The sequence below is a fragment of the Taurulus bubalis genome (assembly GCF_910589615.1).
Source record: "Taurulus bubalis genome assembly, chromosome: 13".
NCBI lineage: Eukaryota > Metazoa > Chordata > Actinopteri > Perciformes > Cottidae > Taurulus > Taurulus bubalis.
The window spans coordinates 9351581-9378995 of NC_136601.1; the positions used below are offsets into that span (position 1 = coordinate 9351581).

Below are 27415 nucleotides of genomic sequence, written 5' to 3' on the forward strand. Positions count from 1 at the left end.
CGCAGCCAATTTGATGGCAAATGTCACAATGCAGAGTAGTTTCTGATTCACCTACTACTGCAACCTTTATTGACGCATGCACCGCTATCAGTAGTTAATTATCATTACTCATATTTTATAACAGAGGTGGTAAACACGTTGATGGTTTGATATCCTTTTCTCTTATTGACTGAGCATTTGTATCTGTATGTGTAGTTTATGCAAAGTGTTTGGTGATAATGAACACTCCAACCTTGAAAAAGTGCTTCTGTATTGTATCTGACAGCTCCAAAAGGCTCTTCCGTATTCATGTACTCTAATGAGGAGCTCTGATAAAAAATGACTGTGTTTTAACTGACCATATAGCACTTTAAAAATATGAGCAAAATAAAACAAAAAAAATATCTCCTTTTGCATTATTTTGCAAAAAGGAATGACAAGCAAGCGGGTAATTGATAAATGAAGGGACTAGTGAAAATAGAAGGAAGCAAGAGGTGTTCATAATGTATCTAAAACTCTGCAACTCAATCATATTATCTTCCTTCTCTGTCGACAGGTCTAATGTAATGATTTGTCAGCAGAATGTGGCAGTGTGCTGGCCTTAAAAGTACCCCTACAATGTGTCACCCTGGCATAGTGGATATATAGGAGTTGATTGGCTCTCCTTATTCTGCATTAGGGCCCATCAACGCCTCAGAGATGATGTACACATCCCTGAATGCTGGCAGACAGTCATGGGTCTCACCATTCATCCAGACTCCATATAAATCCTTGCATGAATCCACAGTTATTTTCATCCCCATGTGACTAGTGTACAAACATACATACAGCGAATGCATATGGATAGACACTGTCAGTTATGCCCTCTGTCTTGGAGTCCCTGCTGAGTTTTGTCATTTATCATTCAACCAATACATGCATGTCAGGTCCATGCAATCTCTCTCGTATTATTTCTCTCTACATCTCATTTGCCTCCAATATGCATAGTGCTGTTGGACAAAGGGCGCTTTTGTATTTCAGGTCAGCTTTATCAAATTTAAAAAGGCATTGGAGCCACCCCACTACCATACCTTGTAGAACAATGAAACGAAGAGGACAATGAAAGACAATAATGAACGTTGGCTCAATGAAAACAGATTGAGCCTCAGAAAGCTTGGCAAAGGTCTGCTTTTAACGGGCTGACAGACTGATAAAGCTATTCATTGCTATTGTTAGCTGGCAACAGAAGCTACAAAGGAAGGTTCTGTGGACCTTGTTCGTGTGGGAAAGAGTCAGACACATGCTCTTCAGCTGCAGGTACCCGGTTGCATTGTGTTTGCATTTGATCTGGCAATACATAACGTCCATCGCCCCATGTAATCTTTCTGTATATACCTCACTCACATTGTTTACATCATGATGTGGCCATTCCTTTGACTCTGCTGTCCTTGACTTGAGTTTGCGCTCCTTTGGCATTTTAATTTCTCCAAAATGGCCAAAAGCCGAGTTGCCCCAGGTAGAAGGCATTAGTGGCATACTAATTGTCTTTGGTCCCATGCTGCATTTCAGTTCCTGCCAGCTGAACACAAGCAGGCCAAACAATGGCCAGGTTATTAGTAAGCACTCGTAGACTTGAATAGTTTATGGTGTATTCAACTGGTACACGTGCAGGGGGTTGCCCATAATGTTTAACTGGCAAGGTAGCTATGATGTGATGAGCATAAATAATTGTAGCGTTGTCTTAACACATTTATTCAATAACCATATTACTTGTATTATTTTGTCATTGTAGTGCCATTACTTAGGATTGTTTAGTCATATATTAGGCCGTATATTTACTTATATACTTATTTTTTTCTGTTGTGGCAATGGTCTCTGGAAATTAATTAAATAAGTTCAAGTGGCTGACAATGTTGTTATTGTTGTATTACACAGTCTCTGAGAGCAACTGAGTCCAGAGGCGCCGTTAGGAAGATGTCTTACTTACAGTAGGAGGGATTAAGTGGTCTTGGTCTCCAGGAATTTAGATTAATGCTTAGCAAATGTCCTCTCCGAGCTCTCCAAGCTTCCTCTTTTTGTCTTTCTTATGTTGTTGTTCATGTGCAATTATTCTACTGGACTACCTTGCATTCCCTAGTTGCTTAATTGGCTCATCTTGGGAGATATTACAATGAAATTACAGTTTACATTTTTTATTTTATTTCATACAGTAAATGCATACCCTCTTGTAATGCCCCAAGGCAAATATAAGCTTTTTTTAAGGTCTAATCAGCTTTTCTACCTCCATCATACAAAAGCAGGCCAGGGCTCCTTGTGCACTTGTGCGTATTTATATATTACATATGTACATACATACATATACAAGCACGATCAGAAAGTTTATATTGTTGGCAACTTAAGTCGGACAATGAAGTTCAAAAGTTACATTAAAATATCAGCAGTAAAGTAATTCAAATTCAGACTTGTGCTGCAACAGGTACATAACTTGATTTAAAATGACCCACATCCAGCACATGCCTTCAGGTTTATCCGTTTTTTTGGAACAGGTTTTTCTAGTGCACTTATTGCTTTATCTATTTTACAGACAGAAAGGCTGCCATGCAAGTGGGTGTGGGTTCAGTAATATATCAACTATTCATATATTTGGAATTGTAACTCTTGAGTCAGTTATCTTCTAGTGCTTGGCATGTGTTTCATGGATATACAGGCACAGCACAAATGTAGGCCCACAGACCAAAGGTGACCTTCCTATGTCGCTAAAGAAAGAGAAAGATATGAATTTAGTGAATTAACACACCACAGACTGAAAATGTATTTTGAATGAACAGTCAGAGCAAGACTGCTGCAGAGCCCAACCCGTACCCAGAATATGTTATGTGATCTAGCTGCTTGAAATGAGGGAGTCATCACTAAATGTTTAAGCACGCCCAGTTTTTGGTGTGTGTGGTAAGCTAACTCTAGTCAGTGGATGATATGGCCCTGGGGGCTTGTTTTGTGGAATATCAAAGTGGCTTCTTAATGTTTAATGTCTGCCAGTGTATTTTATATTACCCCATCTCCTTTTCAAAAGGAAAGGCTAATGACTAATACCGCACCGCCGCTATTCATTTGTAATTAGCAGTGCCCTATTCTGTGTGCAAATGCACTAATATCAAAGTGTGCAAATCATAGTGAGCTCTCTTGGTTGACATTCCAGGGTTTTTAAGTAAACAGTGGGAAACATTTATATTCAGTTTATGATTTAAGATGAGCAGTAGAACATTGCACATGTTAAACCAATGTTTGCAAATCCTAATTTAGCATGGATATACAGTATATGTCAAAATCAAACCGTTGCAACGCTGGAAAAATAATATAGTTGAACAGGAATAAGTGTCACAGCATGTTGCATATTTATATAGTCTTATTTTAACATATGTAATAATATATTGATGCGGCAGAACACCTGTTACCACTTTTTTTTATCTCCATGACCTTTGAGTTTCCTATTTTAAGTGTAGTGATGAGATACATGGAAGAACTCACCTACTTGTCTGTATGTTATTTTTCTGCATCCCGTTGGCCCCTATCTTGCTCTGTGTGCACTTGTTGAGTGACATTACATTTAATTTAGCTGACGCTTTTATCCAAAGCGACTTACATTTTTGCTCTATACACCGTGGACACAGCAACGGGGAGCAAATAGGGGTTAAGTGTCTTGCTCAAGGACACATGGACTAGCAGAGCCAGGGCTCGAACCACCGATCCTCTGATTGAAAGACGGGCATGCTAACCACTGAGCCACAGCCGCGGAATTCATGTCAAATGTACAGTTTTGGTATGCACAATAATATGAATTACATTTATTGAATATATGGTTATGTGGCTGATAAAATATAGTTTCTAAGGGGGTTGACCCCGTACCAACATTCGACTTTCAACATAAAACATTTCAACATATTTTCCCCAAAAATGGAATTCTGCTGTGACTTTTGTATTTCAGTATGAACTAACAGTATGTATGGCAGGGCAATATGGCAAAAAATACTATATCACAATATAATTTACCATACCTCCACATCGATATTGCTTACACAAAATATTTGCATGTTAAATTATCACTTACTCCATCTGAGGATATTTAAAATCTAAGACAATATCTAGTCTCATATCATAAATGGATATTCTCTAATTATATATTCATCCCTTTATTTTTTAATTGTATCAAATTACTTATTTTGTCACATGCAAATGTATGCACACTGACGTGGCTGTCACACAGTAAACATCAGCGTTGTCAGTTTTCGGCTTTGCAGTACTTCTCTTCACCTCACCATGGCAACAACCTTTCCGCCAGGTCTCACAGGAGTCTTTCGTACTAGCCATGCTTGTTATTATTGTTTATCCCTCTTGTCAATCACACAGATCACCACGAAGCTCATCTGTATGCATGAGCCCATCATTTCACGTGCTAGCTCATTGGCTGCCGGGTCTGGCAGTGCCCATGCCAGCCTTTGTTCTCCGCTGTAACAACAGGTGATTTTAGCAGCCTGGCACATTGTCGGGCATCATTTGCATGGTGTAAAAGTGCACATGTGGGGCAAGGTGATAAGTATGGCTGTGCAGAGCGCCTGTTGGATTAGAGTTTAAGCAGGAGAAACGGGATCCCCCTTGGGCTTAATTGTGGTTTATTTTGGCACACAGCACATAACTGTCTTCGGCATCAAATGCTAATTTAACAATGAAATGTGAAATACATTATGCTGATTAGGGCTGGAAAAATAAGACAGAGAAGGAGGAGAAGTATTGAATAAACAAAGTAAAGGCAGGGGAACGAGAGGCGCGGCTTGGCACGGCTTGTTACGGCTTGTTACAATATCAAATGGGTCTTATAAATTGATGGCCAGGACCTCAGGTGCTACGTGTACTGTTCAACGATCATCATCAGCGTGCAGATCTGCAGCTACAGGGTCCAGGCCGGGCACTCTGTCCTCAGGTTGAATATTGATTAAAAGCTCTCACACACTCACACACACACACACACACACACACACACACACACACACACACACACACACACACACACACACACACACACACACACACACACACACACACACATGCATACTTAAAGATAAGTTCATGCCCGATACAGCACAGCAGTAACATTTTGATTAGGTTGAGTACATGCAGCTTCTCCTCAGGCACACTGGGTTCTGTGTTATCTTAACCGAGTAAAATTTGATTTCTGTTTTTACTCTCCAATTCAGCGTCTTTGTTTCTGTGACAGATGGCACATCACTCACAGAGATGCTCACATACAGCACATTCCACAAACAAATTAATTTCTATTACTGTTTTGCATGCTCGCTCTCTTCTTATTTGATTGACAGTCTCATCATATACCAGCACTGCATAAGGATGACTGTATGAGACATTGTCGAAGAAGAAGAATCCCAAATGAGAGATGATTTCAATGCAGTGCGGTGGAGTTCATTCCCTTTTTTTCCACCTTTCAAACTTGTCTTCATGTATTAAGCAAAACAGTTTTGTCAAAGTTGATATCATTAAATGAGCATATATGTATTCACATTTTGAAGCATTTTCCTCTTGCAGTTAATATATTCAATTCATCTCTGAGTCCTGAGGGCTCGCAATAGATTCAAGTTAGAGTGGAACACGCTTTCAAAAATATTTTGTCTTTATTTTAAATGTTCTCTTGTTTCTTTTCTCCCTGTCTTACTATTTTCTGTCTCTCTCTTTCTTCACCAACTTCCATCTCTGTGTTTGTGTCTTTTCTTTCTTCATGTAAACCCCTCTATTTGCTGGGTTAATTTCTCTCTTAATCCTGCTTCACACCTGCACAATCCAAGTAGGTGCTCAGGTATGCACATAAAAAAAAGAAAATCCTCCGTACTTCCTTCAAAAAGACACATTTAATGTCATAGATAGTCTGTCAGGATTTCCAGCCCCAACCCTCAAATTAATCCCTCCCCTCTCTATATCTCTCGCTCAACCTTTTTTTCCTCCCTCTCACCGCGTCTGTGTCTTTCTTTCCCAGACTACATTTCTCATTTGGTTTAATGCGATTTTAGAATCTGCCACACTCAGTGTGTTGCCTGTCAACATGTCACTGTAGCTTTACTCATAGTGAGGTTTGAGGTGTTGTGCTGCTTGGCAGCGTGTAGAATCTATAAGACTACAACAGCCTAACTGATGGCCATTGTTTCACATATTTACCTGTTAGATAAAATTTGCCATTTGTTGTTGTTGTTGTTGTTGTTTGTTCTTTTCTTCCTTCTGATGTTGAGGTTAAATGTGGAAAACGTCTACTTCTATTCATTAAACATTTTAGAAGATAACCTGCAAAATGATTGCAAATACTTAACATTTCATATAAAACTGATTTTTTATTTTGTTGTAAAATTAATGAAATATTTATGATGAGGAATCCAATATTTTGGAAGGTGCTGCACTTCATTTTGCTGAGCATTATCTGTCAAAACTGTCCCCGTTCTCGTAAACAAAAACACAACTTGATAGCCTTTGTTCCACAGACACATATTCATTTTTAAGTGCTCTGGTAGTAACCTTTTGTTTGAGATGGGTGCTATCTACACCCACAAACTACTGTACAAAGTTACTTTTTTTTCTTTTGGCTCTTAAACTGAGTTTAAAAAAAAGAAAAAGAAAGAAGTTCCACGTCTTTTTTAAAACTGTCAAATGTTGGTTTCAGAAGTTAAGGCTTGTAGGATGTTGAGAAGCCGCCTCGTCTGTCTATTGTTTTGTTATTGATTCAAACTGAAGTCTTCACTGATTTGCCATGAGCCAGGTAGGGAGCCTGCTGAGGTGTCACGGCAGGGAGATGGCACTCCCATGTAACTCCACATCACAAATCATGGGCAGGGTGCCACATGTTTCTCTCTCTCCCAACATTGAGGAGGAAATCAATTAAAAGGAGAACATCACATCTGTCAAGCACATGGCAGACGTGGCTCCTCTCTCGTCTTTGTTGTAGACCTCCCTTAAGCCTAGTAGAGAGGAACACAGTTTACTCCGATCATCTCTCAGACATCAGGTGATTTCTCCTTTATTTAACCCACCTTATTAAAGCCTTTATTGCTCTGAGAAAAGCTTCATCGATTGACGTGTCGAAGACAAAATCTCCAGATCTCTTGGCTTCCTTTATCATTTTGACATGTGTCCATGGTGTGGAATACGGTTCTCTGTGCTCTAATTATATTTCAAAAGGCACGGATCATAAACTAGGTGTGGTAGATGTTATATGTCCTTCTCCACACGACGAGGGCACAATATAACTTGGCTTAATATGGCAATATATAATAAATAGACACATATACAACATATAAGACAAGTCAAGGCAAGTGTATTTGTATAGCGCATTTCAACAATGTCAACGCCTATAGCAGAAAGTGTTCTTGATCCATATGTGGAATAGTGCACACTTACTATTCATTGTGTGCTGAATGTTCAAACATTTTCACTTTGCAGCACATTAGCACCTGCTGTTTTAACAGCATGCAGTGCTGTAAACTGTATGGTTAAGTGTGTGCCTAATACATGCTTAATACCCCTCTTTTCAACTTGAATCACTGGATGCTAGTTGACAGCGGCAGAGATCAAAGTGTGGAAGTGAAAACCCTACAGATGCTGTCTACAAATGTTTCGTGAACGGGAACCTGTATCATTACTTTAACCTCACAACCGCTTCCATTCCTCAAGCACACCTTTCACAGCCTGGGAAGCAGTCAGGGAATTATTCCAGTAATGTTTACTTGTCTTTTCTGTATGTGTATCAAAATTGTAAAGTTCCAAGGTAAAGTGACAGAAAAGCACCAGTGGCAGTGTTGTGAGCTTCTCTCAGAGTCCTTGACTTGACCTGCTGACAGTAAATCTATAATACATGGATTGAGTATTTGTGTGGAATGATATCCTTAATCTGTTTCAGAAAAGGATAAAAACCAGAAACAATGGCCTGAACAATCATTTTAATGGTTATACTTTAAATTGAACATTGACACATTTTGACAGGCAGGCACAGATATTTGCATATTTTCACCCTGATGGAAATTAATTGTGCTTGTGCTTGTGCATGTGCTATTGGACTACTGCGGTCCCTGACAAAGATTCATTGATTATGATTCATCGACTGAGCATGTGGTTTATTGACAGTTACTAATAATACATATTGTAATGATCACACCCATAATTTGTGGGGCAGATTTTGTTTAACCAGAAAAAGATAGGCATAACATACATATACACTACTGGAAAGCTTTTCAACTGTGAAAGTCAGCAGATGAAGCATGCATCTAGAAATGAAAGCATTCCAATGTGGAAGGCAACTACAAACTATTGAAAGGAGCAGAATACTCAAAAGGTCTCCATGTTTGGAACAACCACATTTTGCCATTTGCTTTGTTGTCAGATAGCTTTCATTTGGCTCATGTGCTGATATGTTGCGCCTTCATCTTTGCCCAAGGCAGTAAATACATGTGTAATGTTGCTAGCAGACTTCCAGTAATCTCTCCTAGACCACTGTGTGCGTCTGCTGGCCTGTGGTGAGGAGTCTGGCCCAGCATCTTCACCCAGTCTCCCATGTTGCTACACATATGGTGCTGCCTTTGTGTCAATTGTGCTCGATGGGGTCTCTAATAATTAACAAGATGACACACAAGTGAAATGACGAGCACAAGGTGAATTTGATTTCCCATTACCTTGTCTTCTGTCTGTTTTTTTCAGAGGATTTAGCAGAAGCATTCACATGTTATAATTCCACCTCAAAACGTTCAATCCATTCTAATGTATTTATAAACTTGCCACTTTGGAAATGGCAAATCCATCAGATGTTAGTAGCTCTGTGTCTATTTATGTTTATATATGTCATCATGGATTTCTACATGCTGTCAAATGAAAACAAAGTTGTTTCCCAGAACAACATACATTATAGAAATGGGCTGAATTACATTCATTCACCAGGCTCTGAAAGGGGACCTCAGTTTAAGAATTATGTTATTGTTTTTCAGAATTATGTTTTTTTTTCTTTTGCCTTTCCCTCATAAAAAGGTAATCAGGTGCACTGTATGAAACCGCATCAGGAAAAGTTTCTTTACAAAAGGTCATGAGTGAATAATTAACAACATTAGCTTTGTGCTGAATGCAGTATATTCATTGCTCTCCACCAAAAGGAGACAAAAAAAGGAAACCCATGTGCCCAGTCATCATTTAACTCCATAAAGCCATCCTTACAAATCCAATTACACAAATATGTTTTTTTTTTACTTTCTTATATCATCAACAATCCTTTCTGCTTCAGCTGATGTGATCAAAAGTCTTCATTATTATGGCACCGTCGCTTGCCGCAGACCCTAATTGGAGCTTCAGCAAAAGCAAGCAACATTTGATATAATGGCTCCCTCCCAAACAGGAATGCCAGGCCTGCATTATAGCTTACTTTTTATATTGCTGCATTCCCGGAGGGAAGGACAGAGTTGTCATCATTAGTGGGCAACAGACACTGGCCGTGGCGCTGAGGTCTATGAAGTGGTCAGCCAGGGCCGTGGCCCAGCAGCAGTGTCTACTATCTGTTTTCCTTGTCTGGGCTCCCATCTGGCCACGTGATCCTGCGCCAGTCTGCTCCCGCTGAATACATTTGGGGAGCTAATGAGGAGGGAAGCTTTGTGAAGACCTGGAAAAGGGCACCTCTTCTTCTTATTCTCCTCTGAGAAAAAGAGGGAAAAGTCGCTGTGGTCAATTTTATTAACTTGGCTGACCTTCACACAAACAATTAACATTTACAGAAAACACAGTCCCTCCCATTATCTTCCTCATCTCCATCTTAATCTTCAACCTTAACAGCAGCAGCATCTATTTTTTTGATTCTGCAAGGGAAATTATACAGGCAAGTAGCAAGTTAATGACAAAACCGTCGCATGTGCTTTTCAGACGATTGCAAGGCAGCGTGGATTATACAGTAAAGGTCAGTTATCTGAAGGTCCGTGACATGTTCGGTAATTGGCTAAGGGCCACGACTGTCACAGTAAAAAGCCAACAGTGAGCAGTGATGATGTGACCTTATCTACTTATCCTCCTTTTCATACCACCGGAAAACCTCTGTGCATTCTGACTGAAAGCTGGCCTAATAAGGATAGAGACATAGTATGGATATTGTTTTGACAATGTCAGAACCCCAAAGGAAGTGTTCCATATAATCTCTATTTATTTACGCATGTATGACAAACCTTATTGTTCATGTGAGTGACATTAATTGTTCTTCCATGGTTTTAGAAAAACACACCCAATGGCACATACTTACGTATAATGCTTGTTCGGTTTGCTATATAAGGTGAACAGGATCATACACATCAGCGTTGCTTGGTTGGACTCTCTCCTGCTACTGTGTAAGATACCCTGTCATCCTCGTCTATGAGGTGATTTTTATCCTGACATGGACAGAAAATTTGCATTAACAGTCGCTCTCTCCGTGTTTTTGTCCGTGTTTGTGTGTGTGTGTGTGTGTGTGTGTGTGTGTGTGTGTGTGTGTGTGTGTGTGTGTGTGTGTGTGTGTGTGTGTGTGTGTGTGTGTGTGTGTGTTGTATGTCTGCGTGTGTGTGTGTGCTCTCCCATTTGTAGAACCTGATAAAGAACCTGCCGGAGCAGAAAGAGCTGAATGCACTAGCAGAACTAAAGGGTGAATATGAAGAGCTGGTGGAGTCGGAGCAGTTTGGCATTGTGGTGAGTATAATTTCCTGGAGACTACTGGATCGCCCCAAGAGAATGCACAGCATACACAAGCATAGTCCCAGTCTGCTATAGTCAAACACTTGCAAGCATGCACAGTTGAGAAATTCTATTTTTTTCTTCATTGCTCACTCTCTCTGTGTCTCTATACCTCGCACAGACGTGCACACATCCACTGAATGTTGAACATCTCTTTGTGTTCCTCCATTGTTTCAGAAACTTTTCTGAGGCAGACTGCTGGATTTGGACAGCAGTTTAGCAAGGGGATTAAGAAATAATTTAGAGGCATACCTTCCTGTGAGTTGCAGTAATGTTTAATTAAATCATCAAACAGCATAAAGAGCATATTTAATAAAAAAAAACTTTTTGCAGCCCAACGTCAATATGACAGCGGCTATGTTTTGGACTCTTGCTAAGCACATTCAAATTGCTTTTGATTGGCAATCCACAACAAGAACTCGGTGAATGCCATATTTTTTTACATCAACTGTCAATGTTTCCTCATGATGAAACCATACCCTAAGGCTATGAATCATGCCTGCTGAAAAGTTCTTTGAAAAGCATGCCACTGTCGTCAATCAGCTTGGTGATGCTTCAGTCCTCTGATTAATTTACAATGACCGGCCAAAGTGTTAACTATCGCATCAGTAGGATAAATATTGACGAACATATATGATAGTGAGGAACATATATGTATATATATATATATATATATATATATATATATATATATATATATATATATATATATATATATATCAAAGTAATCTATTCTTTTCAGTCATCAAAGGAACTAGGTATTCCCTAGGAAAATATGATTGATTTGATGAGAAAGTAATTACAGCTGGAATTAATTAATTAATAAGTCAAATTTGTTGTGCTCAATCTGAAATTTTTTTAAGTTAATGATGAAAACAAAATGGAGCAACCTGTGTTTCACACATGCTCAGACTCCAATCTTGCGGTATGCCAACTCTGCTTTGACATTTAGTCCACCTATAACTGACTGAAAATGCAGAATTGTACTGTAAATCAGTTGTAGAAGAAGGGAGGTACACCCTTAAGCCTTTCTGACCTTTCCACTTAGTTGCAGCTTTAATAACTTTTTAATTAACTGCTCTTTCCATCCATGTACCAAGTGAATACCCAACACTTTAAAAAACTGTAAAATTAAGTGTTATCTTTTCTTTGAACTTAACTTTACAACAAGATCATAGAGGTACATTACATGGATTTACAAAAGAAATGTTCAATTAGACCCAAGGGTCACAGATGTGCTCCAGCTCCCTAGCTATGTTCTTTATTTGTTGAAGGCTTCTTTGCATATGTCTTTTAGGAGATGCAATGAAGCAGGGGTGGCAGTTTCCCTGGTGATCTTTCCAATTTTGTGATCACATACCTCCACACTGATGAAGTAGCTCCTCAATGCAGAGCTATTTAGTTCCCCTGGGAAATAAGCTGTGTTGAAGCTTTTCTCTGCCAGATATGTCACCAATGTCCTCGCTTGCATTGTGATTTCTCCTTATTGTATACAAATCAATTCAAGTAAGTGAGAGGGAATGAGTGTGAGCTTATGTGTATGTGTGTTTGTGTGGAGGCGAGAGGAGGGTTATTTGACAGACAACTTGCCCATACACATGAATATATTTTAGCAGTAATGAAACATGTGTTGGATCTGAAGTTTGCCTTGAAGCACCGGATTATGCGTCAATCTGTAGAACTTGTCTGTGGTTGCCGCTTTGCCACATATCTTACAACCAAAACCCTATTTGTTTGAATTCTCCTCCCATTTCCAACTATTTTTTTATCTATTTATTTGTTTCTGGTTTCTGTGATTCCGCACGTAAGCCCATAAGTAGAGTGAGGCTGTTATATTATTTATGGCAAATCTGTTTAATGGGAGATTCCCTTATTCTCTCTCTCTCTCTCTCTCTTTCTCTCTCTCTCTCTCTCTCTCTCTATATATATATATATATATATATATATATATATATATATATATATATATATATATATATATATGATACATGCATAATGTGCAACTAACTAACTCTTGTTTTTTTTAATGTACAAAACAAAGTACTATTAATTTTTTTATTTATATTTTTCGATCTTTTTTTTATACTCATGCCTTCAGATGAGTTCAGTCAAACTCCTACGACCACGTCTCAACGGCATTCTGTTCAAGCTGACATTTGAGGAGCAGGTGAATAACATTCGGCCAGACATCATGAATGTGACATTTGCCTGTGAGGAGGTGAAGAAGAGTGAAAGCTTGTGCAAACTCCTGGAGCTGGTGTTGCTGGTCGGCAATTACATGAATGCCGGCTCGAGGAACGCCCAGACGTTCGGTTTCAACATCAACTTCCTCTGCAAGGTAACGCACCACCACCACCCCGCACAACACAGATGAATGCCGTTTTGGGAAGATGTCTGAAACATGAACTGACATTAGCAAGTAAATAAAGGCAGAAACATATACATTTATTTTTGTCATTTGTTCATATGCGTTAGAAGCATCGTACAAATTAGGTTAAATCTAAGCCACAGGAAATCACAGAGAAGCCTCAGAGAAGTGTGATAATGCTCACTTCCTTGATACAATTCAGGGTTGCAAGTGCTTGAAGTAACACATCCATGCAAATTACGTTATGTATGGAAGTGATTGTATGTAAGTATGTAAGTGATTTTTGTGGACAATAAGGGATTGTGCTGACTGAATTGAGTAAACACTAACTGTTTTCACCGTTGCGGAACAACACAAAACAGTTTGGAGATTTTTGGCCTCTCAGTGACAGAAGGACACGTACGTCTACATATTCATACATGAATGATCTTTATAACTCCAACTAAATATCCCAAAGTAGTTATCTACATACGTTTAATACTATTAGTGAAAATGTTCTCCACTATTTTTGCATCAGACATTTTTTAGACAGTCATTGAGATGTAATTGCATTATGCTTTAAAAGTCATATGACTGTCAGACAGACATGCTCAATAAGATTTGTCTGCTGTATGAGAAGAGGTGGTTTAACAAATGTTAACAGGATCTCATTATGTTAATTTAGTACTTAGACTTGATATTCTAAAAATCAACAGTACCTCTCAAATAAATAATGTTTTAATAAACCATGATGAGGCGCGCAGTGGAACTTGAACTTGGAAAGGGCAGCTGTGTCCACTAACAAAGCATGCAAAGTATTAGAGAGAGGACGCTATACTGAGCACATTTGTATATGCATTGTGTGTCGCATGAGAAAAGCTGTATGGAAACAGGACAAATTTGATAAAACGTCCTCAATTCCGAAAAAAAAAAGTTGTTTACTCATGCTTGATGTGGTGTTTGCCAAAGAGGGAAATGACTTAGCAGAATAAATGTGGATGTAGCAAACAGTTAACTCATCTGTTTCTGCTGTGAGCTTCTTCTAGGATATTCCCATAACATACAAATGCTTGTCTTTGTCTCTAGACAATATGTAATGTGGCCAATAATAGCCGACATGAGAGAAAAATTAACTCAATTAAAACAAATTCCTGAGACCTCTCTCGATTTTTCTCTCGTAGATGTGATAGATGTTTAAGGCAACTGGTTTACAGTCAAGCAAACTTCTGGACAAAATTCTTTCATAGTAACTGCTCACAGACTAGTTTAACACAGCAGATGTAAAGTCTGGATTTTCAGCCTGCATTATCCTCTCCTTCTATTTTGCAGGGACACTGTTACTGCATCCTGTGCTTAGTGGCGCCCACAATGATCGTAATTGTCAAAAAGAAAAGAAAACAAGCCAGAGTGGTGATGCTGCGTTGAGCTAGACCTTTCATTAGTGCTGACACAGCGCTGTGGCAATATGTCTGGCTATGCAAAACTACTTTCAAGCTAAAAATTCAGAAAAAACGGAATACCGGTAGCTTCAAAATCAACAGCATGTCAACAAATTTGTATTTTAGAGAGCCAAAAAAGTACTTTGTTGTCCTGTCCCTTTTAAGTAGTTATGGCAGTGTAGTGCTTTGTAGCATAGGCAACAGTATTCAATGTCTTATCTAATTGATGAGGAAACTGATGCCTTCAGAGTGCTTTGAGAACTTGTGCCTGTGCTGAAGAAGGCGTAAGTCTCGCCAACGCTGCCTTAGATTGGCAATCAAGCTCTGGGGATAAATTAGTTGCAAATTCCATCTTTAAGGCAGCCTGTGTGAGACGTTTACTTTTGGTGGCATCATTCTTAAACTCTCTGCTGTTCGGAACCATTGCTACAATAAGCAGAAAAAAAACATCATGTGAAATAGATCAAGCATGTGACATGAAAACACTCACAATGGGAGATCCAACTGTGAATGCCAAAAGCCACACCTAACAGTCACTATAAAGCCAGCAATCTTGCAGGTGTGAAAAGAGCTTTGGTACAGTGAATGCAGTGTGCCTTTCGTATTCCTGTAAGCTGACTGAATCAGTGTGGAGTGTCAGTGTAGAGCCTGGTAATGCCTTGGGAGTCTGATTGGGCCATTATAGATGGACAAGAAAAAAACTCTGCTTTCTCACTTTAGTCAATCAAGTAAATGGCCCCCTAGGTGGCAGGTCTAGGGTACCTAATGGGCTCATCAGTGAGTGGGAGGTTGATGATGGGAATGAGCAGAAAGGGGAAGGGCATAGGCTGACTCACCTTCGCGTTCCAACTTCCGTCCTCCACTACAGCCCCACGTCCTGCCAAGGACAACCAAATGTCCTGTGAGCCAGACTGGTCACATATATTTCTCAAGCCGAACATCAGCTCTGGCTTCACAAGGACCGCGCAGAAATGTGGATTTCATGTCTCTATAGCTTAGTGGTAAAAGTGTGTGAGCAAATTTCACGATAGAAAAGTTGTTGTACGTATGCATTTATTTCACAATACCTGTATTGTAAGAAAATTGCATAAAAAATCCATAGAAGATTATAGAAGTGTGACTAATGACATAATGACATGTTGGATAAATGGATCAAACCATCTGCTGCATGACTCAAAACAAAGACATATTGGTTCTCTTGGGTTTCCCAGCCTTATTTAAGAGGTGAAACACTTCTAACATGCTCTGCTTTATAATTAGGACCACATGGCAATGAATTTGTTGTTGATTTTTAAATTGAACAGAAGGGGCTACCTATTAGGCACTTGACTTGGAGTCATCTACTCAAATTCAGTGTGACCTTGTCTCCTTCTTTCAAAGTGTCCACAGCACATGTGACAATTTATATCTGTGTATGTCCCCTGTATTCACTGAGCTCCTCTCTCAGCAGTGGCCTTGTATGCTTTCCTGTTTACAATATATACTATGTATCCCTTTTCCTCTCATCTAATATGGCATAATATAGAACTGTGTGTAGTGTGCAATGGGTTTGGCCTTACCGGCTGCTCCATCTGCAGAAGTTAAATTGAGCAATCAAGGGCTGACGATTCTTTTGTTAGTGTGAGTGTTTCTATATTCCCACCGCCACTTCTTCTGTTAGTAGTTAATTATTGTGTTATTTATTTATATCTGGATATTCAAATGGAAGTGAGTTTGCTTGTAATATACCTTGCCGATCTAAATGCGGAATATATTGGAATGTATTGTGCTAACTAGTGAGGGATTTGAAATAATGCTACCTCGAGGCAATTTATGTTATGAAAGATTGAATGATATCCTAGAATTAGCTTTCGGCATAACATTAATGAAGAAGCATTTCCCATCTTTTTCAAATAAGCTGATTTGTTTGAAGGAGTAGGCATTTATTTACACTCCATCCAGCTCAACCATTAAAACATAATGGGATAAGACACATACGCTCCTCAAGTCGAGCATTTCAAAGCTATAGGAGCGCTGACAGTAAAAGCCTTTTTCACTTTTGACTTTCAGCAGAAACTTAAAATGGCCAGGATAAGGGATGGACTAGGATTAAAATCAGGCCAGGACTTTAACATAGACCATCTCACTACAACCTGTGCACAGATACTCCACAGCCCCCGGCACAGTTCTCACGATACCGGGAAGCTGCATTGACTGAAATTTCTGATGTAAAATAGTGTGAAAATAACATCAGCACCTTGGGTTTTATGTAGGATTCCCCTTGCCCCAACAGAGAGACGCTTAGCTGAATGTGATATTTGTTTTTATGTCTCAGCAAAGTACATTTAAAAACCGGCTCCTGCCATATGAACTAGTCCCCTTGTAAATGATCTAATCTGCTACCGAAATGTGCAATGACCATTTTAAGTGTTTCAACATATAACCTAGCATTAAAATGTACAATAAATGTTACACATTCCAAAGTTTTTTTCCGACATATGCACCTTGTTGCTCGGTAATCACAGTTGTGGGTCAAACAATAAACACATTTGATTTTAAAATCCATGAAATTAAATGTGATTACCCAATGTGAGCAAATTATTGATCCTCATCTAATGAAAGTATGTGTGTTTTTGTGTTGGTGTGTGATTGTATGCCTCTGACTGCTTGTAATTGTTTCTAAATGTGCGCACGCGCGTGTGTGTGTGAGAGAGAGAGTGTGTAAGTGTGTGTACACACGTGTTTGCACATGCACATTTGTGAGCATGTCCACATGCAGGCAGTTTACAGTGAGAATATTATCAGTAGGAGTACACAGAGGTGGGTTGTGATAATTAGTTTACCCAGCATGCCATTCGAACAGCATGGCAATCACGGTGGGGAATGAATATGAGACAAGTTTGCTGTGAAGACTCTGCCTTCTGTGTATGAACACATGCCACACACACACACACACACACACACACACACACACACACACACACACACACACACACACACACACCCTTGGCAAATAGAGTACACTACTTTCATTCAGACTTTCCAGCCACACTGTTTTATTCTCATCAATGCATCATCATTTCATGTGTGTATCTACTGTACAGTATTTGAGCGTGTGCGTTTGTTTTTGTAATTGGATGCAAATATATGTTGTGTTTCATATTGCAATTTTATGTTATGAAGTCTTCATCCAGACCCTCTTTTGATACTGGAGATTTACTCATTATCTTGGTGGCCGTGTACCGAACCCACAAGAACATAACAGACTTTGTACTTGGTTCTTGTATCCACAGTTGTTTCCATTATGTATGCACCTTAATCATTAGGCTGTGTGGTACATTTAACGCTTAAATGAGTGGAAGAAATCTGTGTCCATGAATAATTTTCTCTTTTAAAAATCTTTTCTTGTGTTTGTTTTTAGCTACGAGACACTAAATCCATCAGTCAGAAGACAACACTTCTACATTTCCTTGCTGAGAAGTGTGAAGAGAGTCACCAAGAGATTCTGAGGTTTCCAGATGAACTGGAGCATGTGGAGAGTGCCAGCAAAGGTATGTCTTCATGTCTTTATGTATTGCGGTCGATGCATATTATAATACCCACACATACATTAGAGGAGCACCAACATCAGGTGGTAATGGATGGAACATGTACAAGGCTAAAGACATGGCCGATACGACGATCAACATACATTAATAAATGCATTGCTCTATATTCATTACTTTATTTTAGCTTCTTATCAATATATTTTCACCCTTTACTTATTGTATTTCCTCCTTTGACGGCAGCTAGCACTCTCTCTTGGTGACAGGAATAGAGTTGTTTGTGTGACCACACTGTCATTCAGCCTGTCAATAAACTAATTCCAGTTTAAATCTATCCCCAAGAATTTGGTGGAATCCCTGAAGGCTTATTTACTTTGTTAGCCTCGTAATTGGTTATTTAATCTAATTCAACTAATTATGCACTTGACTGAGGCTGCCAGCCATTGTGTAAGTGGAAAGAATAGTCTCATACGCCGTATATATATTTAGATGTCTATATTCGCACATTTTGAATTATATCAATTTGTTATTTCATGGAAATGATTTATTCCAAAAGATGCCAGTTAATTGACTGAGGACTCAGAAAATATCCGACTTTACTGTGTTCACACCATACAGCTCTTGTGTCATTGAAATTCACATACAATGAAACAGGGTTTTCAGTCGGATACTGTAACAGTGAAGGAGACCGCCTGACATCAAAAGTGCTAACACACTTCTGAAAAAAGAAAAGAAAAAATCTGCACTTTTTCTTATTGTTGTACCGCTTTATAATTGTTTTGCCACATTGTATAATGTATGTGTTGTATTATTTATTTCACGGTGTCCTTAGCATGTTGAACCTAAGTAAATGAGAAAAGCTTAAATATCTGCTGACGAGCCTCTAAAAATCTATTTCATCAGATTTACTTTGAGGCACAAAAGAACATAGTGACTAGAGGCCATGTGCTGGCCGACTCCAAGTCTTTGAAAAGCTTTTACTGCCTGTAGAAACAGTAGAGCATCATTAAATTATTTACCACTATCTTCAGATCCTTTCCAAGCTTTTGGTCTAGTATCAGGTAAACTAGCTAAAGAAAATACACAAACCTTCCTTCCTATCTTAAAGCAAGGGCAGGCAAATTATTTTAGAAGCATTTTTGTTATATTTATTTACATTTTCTTTAAATCCTGAAAGCAATGAATAAACAAAATGGTTATCAATGACAAAGAATGTGCTGCACTCTCAGCAGTACTCATGAAGTATCCTCTCAAGTGTTTTCACTTCGGAGGGAGCTGGGATTTGTTTTATTTATTTAAATTGGTTTCCCTAAAGCTGCCTACCCCTGCTTTACCAATCTACACTAAATTACAGCCTCATCTCCTCTTTTTTTAAGTTAACATTAGTCTCTTACCTTAACCTCCTTTTATTTTGTTTTTTACTCTCTGATAGGAGAGTTTTCCTCCAACGTAGTGCATAGTGACTTGAATGTCTTTAATGCCAAACATTATTTATTCATATAGCCACGGTTTGAAAAATCCTCATTGATTATTTGGAAACCCATTAGCTGTAACCATGGCAACAGACACTCTTACTGGGCCTCATATTGTAATGATTATACACTATAATCAATGTCGGCACTTACACTACATGAGTAAGCTTTACCAACATAATCATTTTACATAAAAAACTAAAAATATTACATATAAGTGAAAAAGCTCATATTGTTTTGTAGACTTGGGTCATTCATCTTTTTTCAAGAAATCTGTGTAAAGCATGTTGCTTGCACATTTATTTATTTATGTTGGATTTCAGGAGATGGATTCAAATTACATTACATTTCATTTAGCTGACGCGTTTATCCAAAGCGACTAACATTTTTGCTTTCTATACACCGTAGACACAGCAACGGGGGACAATTAGGGGTCAAGTGTCTTGTACAAGGACACAACGACATGGACTAGCAGAGAGAGGGCGCGAACCACCAACCCTCTGACTGAAAGACAGGCATGCTAACCACTTAGTCACAGTCGCCCAAATGTAATCAAATGGCCATATACAATGGTTGGATCTTGTACAATTATTGTATTCAACAATAATTGCAATCAGATCGTGGTGATTTCCCAAGAAAATCATAATTTCCCTTGCCTTGATTGGCTGCTTCAGACTTTCACTCATACAGTGCACAGTTTCTCCAAGAAATTGGATTGCCACCTTAGTTGTTTTTGTCTGGACACAAATTGTATTTCACCGACATTCAAAATTATGTAAATAATTTTTCCCACAGTAATTCTAAAATGTAAAAATATATTAAACGGCAGACCTGTCCATTTCTTAATGAATGATCATTGTTAATTCCATAACTGGTAATTCAAGGTGCTAGTGGCCTACTACTACAGTCAATATTGTACTTTTTACTCCACGTCAGAGGTTAATATTGTACGTTTTTATTCCACCTCAGAGGTTAATATTTTACGTTTTACTTCACAAAATCTCAGAGGTAAATATTGTACTTTTTAGTTAAAGTTTCTGTGCAGTCAAATGTTCCTGTTCGTGTTTCATATATATATATATATATATATATATATATATATATATATATATATATATATATATATATATAATTAATTTGTTGCTGCATTAATATGTATTATGCATGGATTTAAGTCTTTTATATACTGTTGGTAAATGTAATCTATAGCAATGTATCATATATAAGATAATCATATGTTTGAAGTGTTTTTACAGTACAGTGTAATATTTACCTCTGAGAGGTAGTGGATACCACCACCTGACAGCTGTGTTGGGATTGATATTCGGGCCAATCCAAAGATGACGATTGTGACCAATTCAATTGAGTGATACAATGTGACTGGGTCCACCCACTGACTGTCAAAAAGAAAAAAACAGGTGAAGGCTTTGCGACCAGAAGAGCAGTGATAGAAGTTGCGTGCCAGGCAACACTCATAGCACTCAAAAATGGTTTTCTCCTCGCACGCTTCAATTTTGCTCTTCACATAGTGATGTGAAGACACACACACACACACACACACACACACACACACACACACACACACACACACACACACACACACACACACACACACACACACACACACACACACACACATACACGTGTGATCTCAGCATTTAGTGATAATAGCTATAGGTAGCAATATATAAATCAGTGCGTATATCTATTACCATGGTACGATGTATCCATTGGTATTAAATATACCATTGGGGAAATTTCACTACAGGGAAAATAACAGTAGTTTATGTTTGACTCAAATGTATCAAGGTCAATTTTGATTAAAATATGCATGATTATATAGAAAGGCTCCTCCAATGAATCGCCACCTTAACGTGGTGGAGGAGTTTGAGTGGCTCAGTGATCCTGGGAGCTATGTTGTCCGGGGCGTCAGCCCCTGGTAGGGTCTCCCAAGGCAAACAGGTCTCGGGGGAGAGCCCAGACTAAGAGCGGTTCAAAAAACCCTGATGAATAGCAGCCCACGGTCTGAAGTAACCTTGCCCCGGACAAGGGAAACCGGGTCCCTCGGGGGTTTTTGTGGGGGGTGCTGCGGGAGTATGGGGTGCCGGACCCGTTGGCACGGGCTATCCGGTCTCTGTACGCCTGCAGTAGGAGCTGTGTCCGTATCCTCGGTAGTAAGTCAGACACGTTCCCGGTGGGTATTGGCCTCCGCCAGGGCTGCCCTTTATCACCGGTCCTGTTCGTAGCCTTCATGGACAGGATATCTAGGCGCAGACTTCCGGTTCGGGAGTCTCGAGATCGCCTCTCTGCTGTTCGCGGATGATGTGGTCCTGTTTGCCTCCTCGGACTGTGACCTCCAGCATTCACTGGGGCGTTTTGCAGCCAAGTGTGAAGCGGCAGGGATGAGAGTTAGCGCCTCCAAATCTGAGGCCATGGTGCTCTGCCGGAAACCGGTGGATTGCTCCCTCCAGGTGGGGACAAACTGCCTACCCCAAGCGAAGGAGTTCAAGTATCTCGGGGTCTTGTTCACGAGTGAGGGTAAGGTGGAGCGGGAGATCGACAGACGGATCGGTGCGGCTGCAGCTGTAAAACAGGCGCTGTACCGGTCCGTCCTGGTGAAGAGGGAGCTGAGCCGGAAGGCGAAGCTCTCCATTTACTGGTCGGTCTATGTTCCAACCCTCACCTATGGTCACGAACTCTGGGTCGTGACCGAAAGAACGAGATCTCGGATACAAGCGGCCGAAATGAGCTTCCTCCGCAGGGTGGCCGGGCTCAGCCTTAGAGATAGGGTAAGGAGCTCGGACTCGAGCTTGGAGTCGAGTCGCTACTCCTTCGTGTCGAAAGGAGTCAGCTGAGGTGGTTCGGGCATCTAGTCAGGATGCCTCCTGGACGCCTCCCATTAGAGGTTTTCCAGGCACGGCCAACTGGTAGGAGACCCCGGGGAAGACCGAGGACACGCTGGAGGGATTATATCTCCCGGCTGGCCTTGGAACGCCTCGGGATCCCCCAGAATGAGCTGGAAAGTGTTGCGGGTGAGAGGGAAGCCTGGGTCGGCCTGCTGAACCTGCTGCCACCGCGACCCGACCCCGGATAAGCAGCTGATAATGGATGGATGGATGGATATATAGAAAGGGCAGGAAACTTTTCATAGGACCGTACATTGACCGGTATTGTGGATTAATGGCTTCATTGAGCAGAAAATAATAGGCTATGTAATATTAGTAAAATAATTATACTCTGGTACTCATTAAGTGTTTAGCAGCCCAAAATATTCTCACAACCAAAGGAAATTAAAACCTAGATGAAAACGTGTAATTGTATCTAAAAATGCATGTTTTTGTTGTTATACCTTAGCACCACAAACTGCAATTTCACTGGTTGGCAGAGGCATACAACAGCAAACTGTTAGCATAAAGACATAATTTGATCAACACTAAGAAATTAATTTTAGGTGCTAATTCAATGTAATTATTATCTGATCTTTGTTATATTACTATGTGGGCACAAATGCTTTACAATTCATTTTATGTAACACAGTAACCATACAGAGCTCCATTACCATACTAAGCCAAAACATACTTTATAGACACTTAAAAAAAGACTTCCTTCAGTACAGTCATGAAATCACAAAATTTGCATGCAATCTACCCACAGCACTAATGGAGGCGTTTTTAGGGATTGTCAAGGAAGTATTGTACAATAATGCTCCTTTATAATCAGGAGTTGTGAATAAAGTGTTTGTGTAATGTAGTGAGGTCCTTTTCAATATAATGTGGAGCAGCACTTTGCCTTCACTTTCTTTGATCTGGTCCTCTTGCGGCTGCCAATGGCTTCCCATCTTAATTACCTTCATCAAGGAGGTTGTTAGCAGCATATCTTTTAAAAAATGTATTAAATACTTAAACATTAATGAAATGTGTTGAAAAGTTGGTCCATGGGCTAAGGAACATTGATTGATTTGCTATGCATTTTGCACCACCATCTCTTGCTGTGACGACTCCTATAGGCCTACTGTAGATCCATTGATTATACAACTGCATCACTATGTAATTGTCTGTATGTATATTTTGATGCAAAATCAGACACACAAGCCATTTACAATTAATAATAGTTGTCCATTATTAAAACAACCTACAGTGCATTTTGATAAATGTGCAGCCTTTGTCAATGTGTTTGATCTCTAAACACTTTCAACACGCAATAAATAAAAACAATAGCAGCCGCAAAATGTATTCCCTTTAAAACCATGTTTCGATATTCTTTATTTTGCATACAAATGCATCGTACATCTTGAGAATTGCAGTGTATACACTGTGGGTCATAGAGTACCATTCATACCAAATCATCTTCAGTCGCACTTTTCTTCAGCTGCTAATGAGACACCACTGTCGTTCAACTCAAATTAATTTCAAATGGAATGGACCTTGTGGAGAGAAGAGATATTATATCACATGAAGCTTATTGAATTGCATGTGTTGCACAGTACAATCTTTAACCTTGATACTGAGTACTTTATCAAGTTTAATCTTGACACCAGTGCAACCATTTTTTTTAAACCATTATTAAGATAATACATGGAAACGTCCAACATATAAAAATGTGTCTTTTTGACAACACTATATGTTTAATAAAGGTAGTCAGGTAGTAATACTACATAACGGCGAACAGAGCGTTTGACGCGGCGTGAATTCGCGCAAGTTGACATTTTCCAACTCAGACGGAAAAAAAAATTGTGTGACGCAAAGTTGCGTCAGCCAATCAGCGTTGAGAATCAGAGTTGAGAAGCTTCGCCCGTCATCACCGCCGTCTTGCCGTTGCTGAATCAAACTGCTGCTGGTCCACCTGAAGTTATTATGAACCCAGACACGATGGAGTTTGATGTTCCGACGTATGTGGAATTTACACAACAAGTATAAAGCAGAACTGTTGGTTATTTATTCCATGGTCAACAGCGGAAATGATAGCTCTTTTCACGGAGATAAGCCACGCCCCCTTTGATGCGCCGCGAATATTCGCAACACGTTTGGTGTGAACACAGCTGTTATTGTCGAGCGAGTAAACTGACGCAGTAAACGCAGCATAAGGCCTCTAGAACAGCTTCTCCCCCCCCCCAGGGGCTGAATTGGGGCTCAAAACTAGGCGTCGCCACATTCAATCTATTGAATTCCGTATGATACAGATTCAGCTTCATATCCATACGAGCATATTTCACTGTGCGCTCCATCTCTGGCTCTGTAGAGGATCACTAACCTCTCCTGCCACCATGCCGTTGTTGGTCTCTACTGATAAATCACTCTGAGGGGGTCAAGGATTTGAAGGAGTTCTCGGTAGCTTCAAGGGGTGCAGGTCTCCTCATTGAAAATGTATTTAATTTAAATGTATTCTTCCTATTCTGCTCCCAGAATGACTGGTCACACCAACAAGCACACTGCCCCCACTGCACACTTTAGTTTGTAAAGAAACACTGTACATCCTTCATTTGCCTTCAGTAAATATTGCATCGTGGCACATAACGGTATAATTTGCATTACAATGTATGTAGTAAGTGAATGATCACAATCCTGGTAGATGTTACCATTCTCATGTTAACATTGCACCATGCAAATGTGATCTATATTGTATTACTTAATCATTTATTTAAGATTAATGCTGGCACTCTTGTGCCAAACATGTGTGAGATATCAGATTGACAATCCAAAATTCTCTCCATGCATACAAATGAAAGCTGTTAACTGTGTTTGACTGTCCCCCCCCATATTAAGATGATTTCCTCACCCTTTGTTAGCATTTGCCAATCATAACTCACTTGAGTCTCAGCCAGTTCTCTGTCAATATCTCTTGTGAGATATGCGTTTAATAATACCATGAGTGTCTTGGTGATGGATGTATATATTAATGCCACGGATCAGATCGTAACAATACAAAAGCAATTCACATTAACTCCCCGTCGTCGTATGGCTTCTTAAACATAGATGAGTATTGTCTTCATATCTTCCTCATTCTTTTAGCATGACGTACCACTGAATAAGACTCTATTCCATCCATTTCACATATATACAGTAGGTATTGCATATATGAAGGGTTCAGTAAATAGCTCAGTTTTTAATTATATTCCTTTTTCTATATTCCTTTTCTGACATACTATATTATGTGTTTTGCCCTCCAGGGAATATCGATGAAATTGATTTGCGAATTAACTATTCATGTATTGTTTATACAATTATCAGTCATAGATTAGTCATAGATTACACCATTTTCATACCCTTGACCTCATCTTGATGGCAGCGGCAAAGCCTTAAGAGAAGTGTCAGTGGCCAATTTGCCTCGTTAAATCCCCCCCAGAGATGAATATGTGGGGTCTGACAATGGGAACTAAGTCTGTGTGGTGATTCCACTCAATCAGTGGTGCGCTGACAATCTGTCTTGACAATCCTGGAAAGAGGAAATATGACACAAATGTTCTCATAAATCTATTTAGTAAAGGCCTTAGCCAAGGGCAAAATACTTTGGAGCCTGTGAGAGAGAAATGGAGAATGAGGGAAGAAAAAAAATAAAGATGAACTCTGAGGATATTAATACCGCTGTGAATATATCTATTATCCACATTCATTTCAAGGCTCTGCAGCATAATAAAGCAGTGCCCATTTCCCATTTAAACTCATAGCAGTGCTTGGCTTTGTATTATGTAGACAAAATGCCTTTCTGGATGGGGTGGAACACAGTAGGGGTCGTTTGTCTTTTGGTTTCAATGGAGTTGCAGGGAATTATGCGGTTGAGAAGATATTCCCTCATGACAGTCCGGGGAGGGTATCCTACTAAAGTCAGCCGCAGAGGCTTGAGGAAGAATGGATGTAATTCAAGCCAAACACTTAAGTACTACTGCAACATGACCAAATGTTCTTCTTTTTTACTTAAGAGATGTTTGTCTGAGAAATGAGTCACCTACGAGGTAATGCTTTGCACTGAAGTAGTCTCTCCATCTTTTATTTCACTGCAGACATGTTGACTAACAAAAAAAAAAAATGATTGCAGTGGAAATTATGGGAAAAAAACAAACATTTATTGTTGTTTTGGGAACATTTTGAAAGCTAACAGCTGGGGTGTGCTATCAAAAAGCCAGCGGCAAGCTCAAAAGCACTATTTTAGAATATTATAATATTCTTTTTTTACTAGACTGCAGAGGAACAAAGAGTTGGATTTGCACTGTTTCATAATTTAATACCAGAAACATGAATGATGAATTATATGGTTGAGTTGTGAAATAAACCATGTTTAAACTACTCTTTAAATCAATTACCAATCCCAATCTCAAACAAGTGATCTATAAATATTTTGGGCGCAAGGAATTAGTGAAATTCTGCACTTAATCAAACAACGTAGCCAGATTGTTCCTCTTCATACTGAACAGACAGGCATGAACATTATTTTTTATTTACATCAGTTGCCAGGTTAGAATGACGAAGTAGTCTACAAAGATTAAAATATAGTGTAGTCGTATGTACATGAGAAAGGAATAGCTTCTGTGGCTCAATCCATTGCCAGGTCTTTTTCCCTTGTGGTAACCTGACAAGGGATTCTCCAATTACAGAGGCTGTGAGCCACGATATCACCCGTGCCCTCTGACCACGACTAGTGTTATCTTTGGTTTGGCAGTGCACAGTAACAAGCTCCTTCTTCTATGTTGATATCTGGCCACCTCTTTTTATGTTCAGTAGCGGGTCGGCATTCTGGTTTGGCTCTCTGAATTAGCAGCTTTCAAGTCTGCTGAGATATGCAGCCATTTGAAAAATAAACCAGGAGTGTCACAACAATGACTATCTAACAACACCAACATCAGACCATCTCAACCTTTGATTTTTTTTATAAAAATCTATTTCACACTAAGTGATGTTTCCC

General features: G+C 39.4%; 1 protein-coding gene across 1 annotated transcript in view; it reads left to right on the forward strand.

The window, feature by feature from the left end:
* The window catches only part of diaph2 (diaphanous-related formin 2), a gene marked incomplete at both ends in the record, with an annotated part of 346857 nt that overhangs the window by 205717 nt on the left and 113725 nt on the right, over positions 1-27415 (forward strand). The window contains 3 exons of the mRNA XM_079228942.1: positions 10591-10692; positions 12836-13075; positions 17924-18053. Of these exons, the coding sequence (XP_079085068.1) occupies positions 10591-10692; positions 12836-13075; positions 17924-18053 (472 nt within the window). The remainder of the gene's footprint in view (positions 1-10590; positions 10693-12835; positions 13076-17923; positions 18054-27415) is intronic.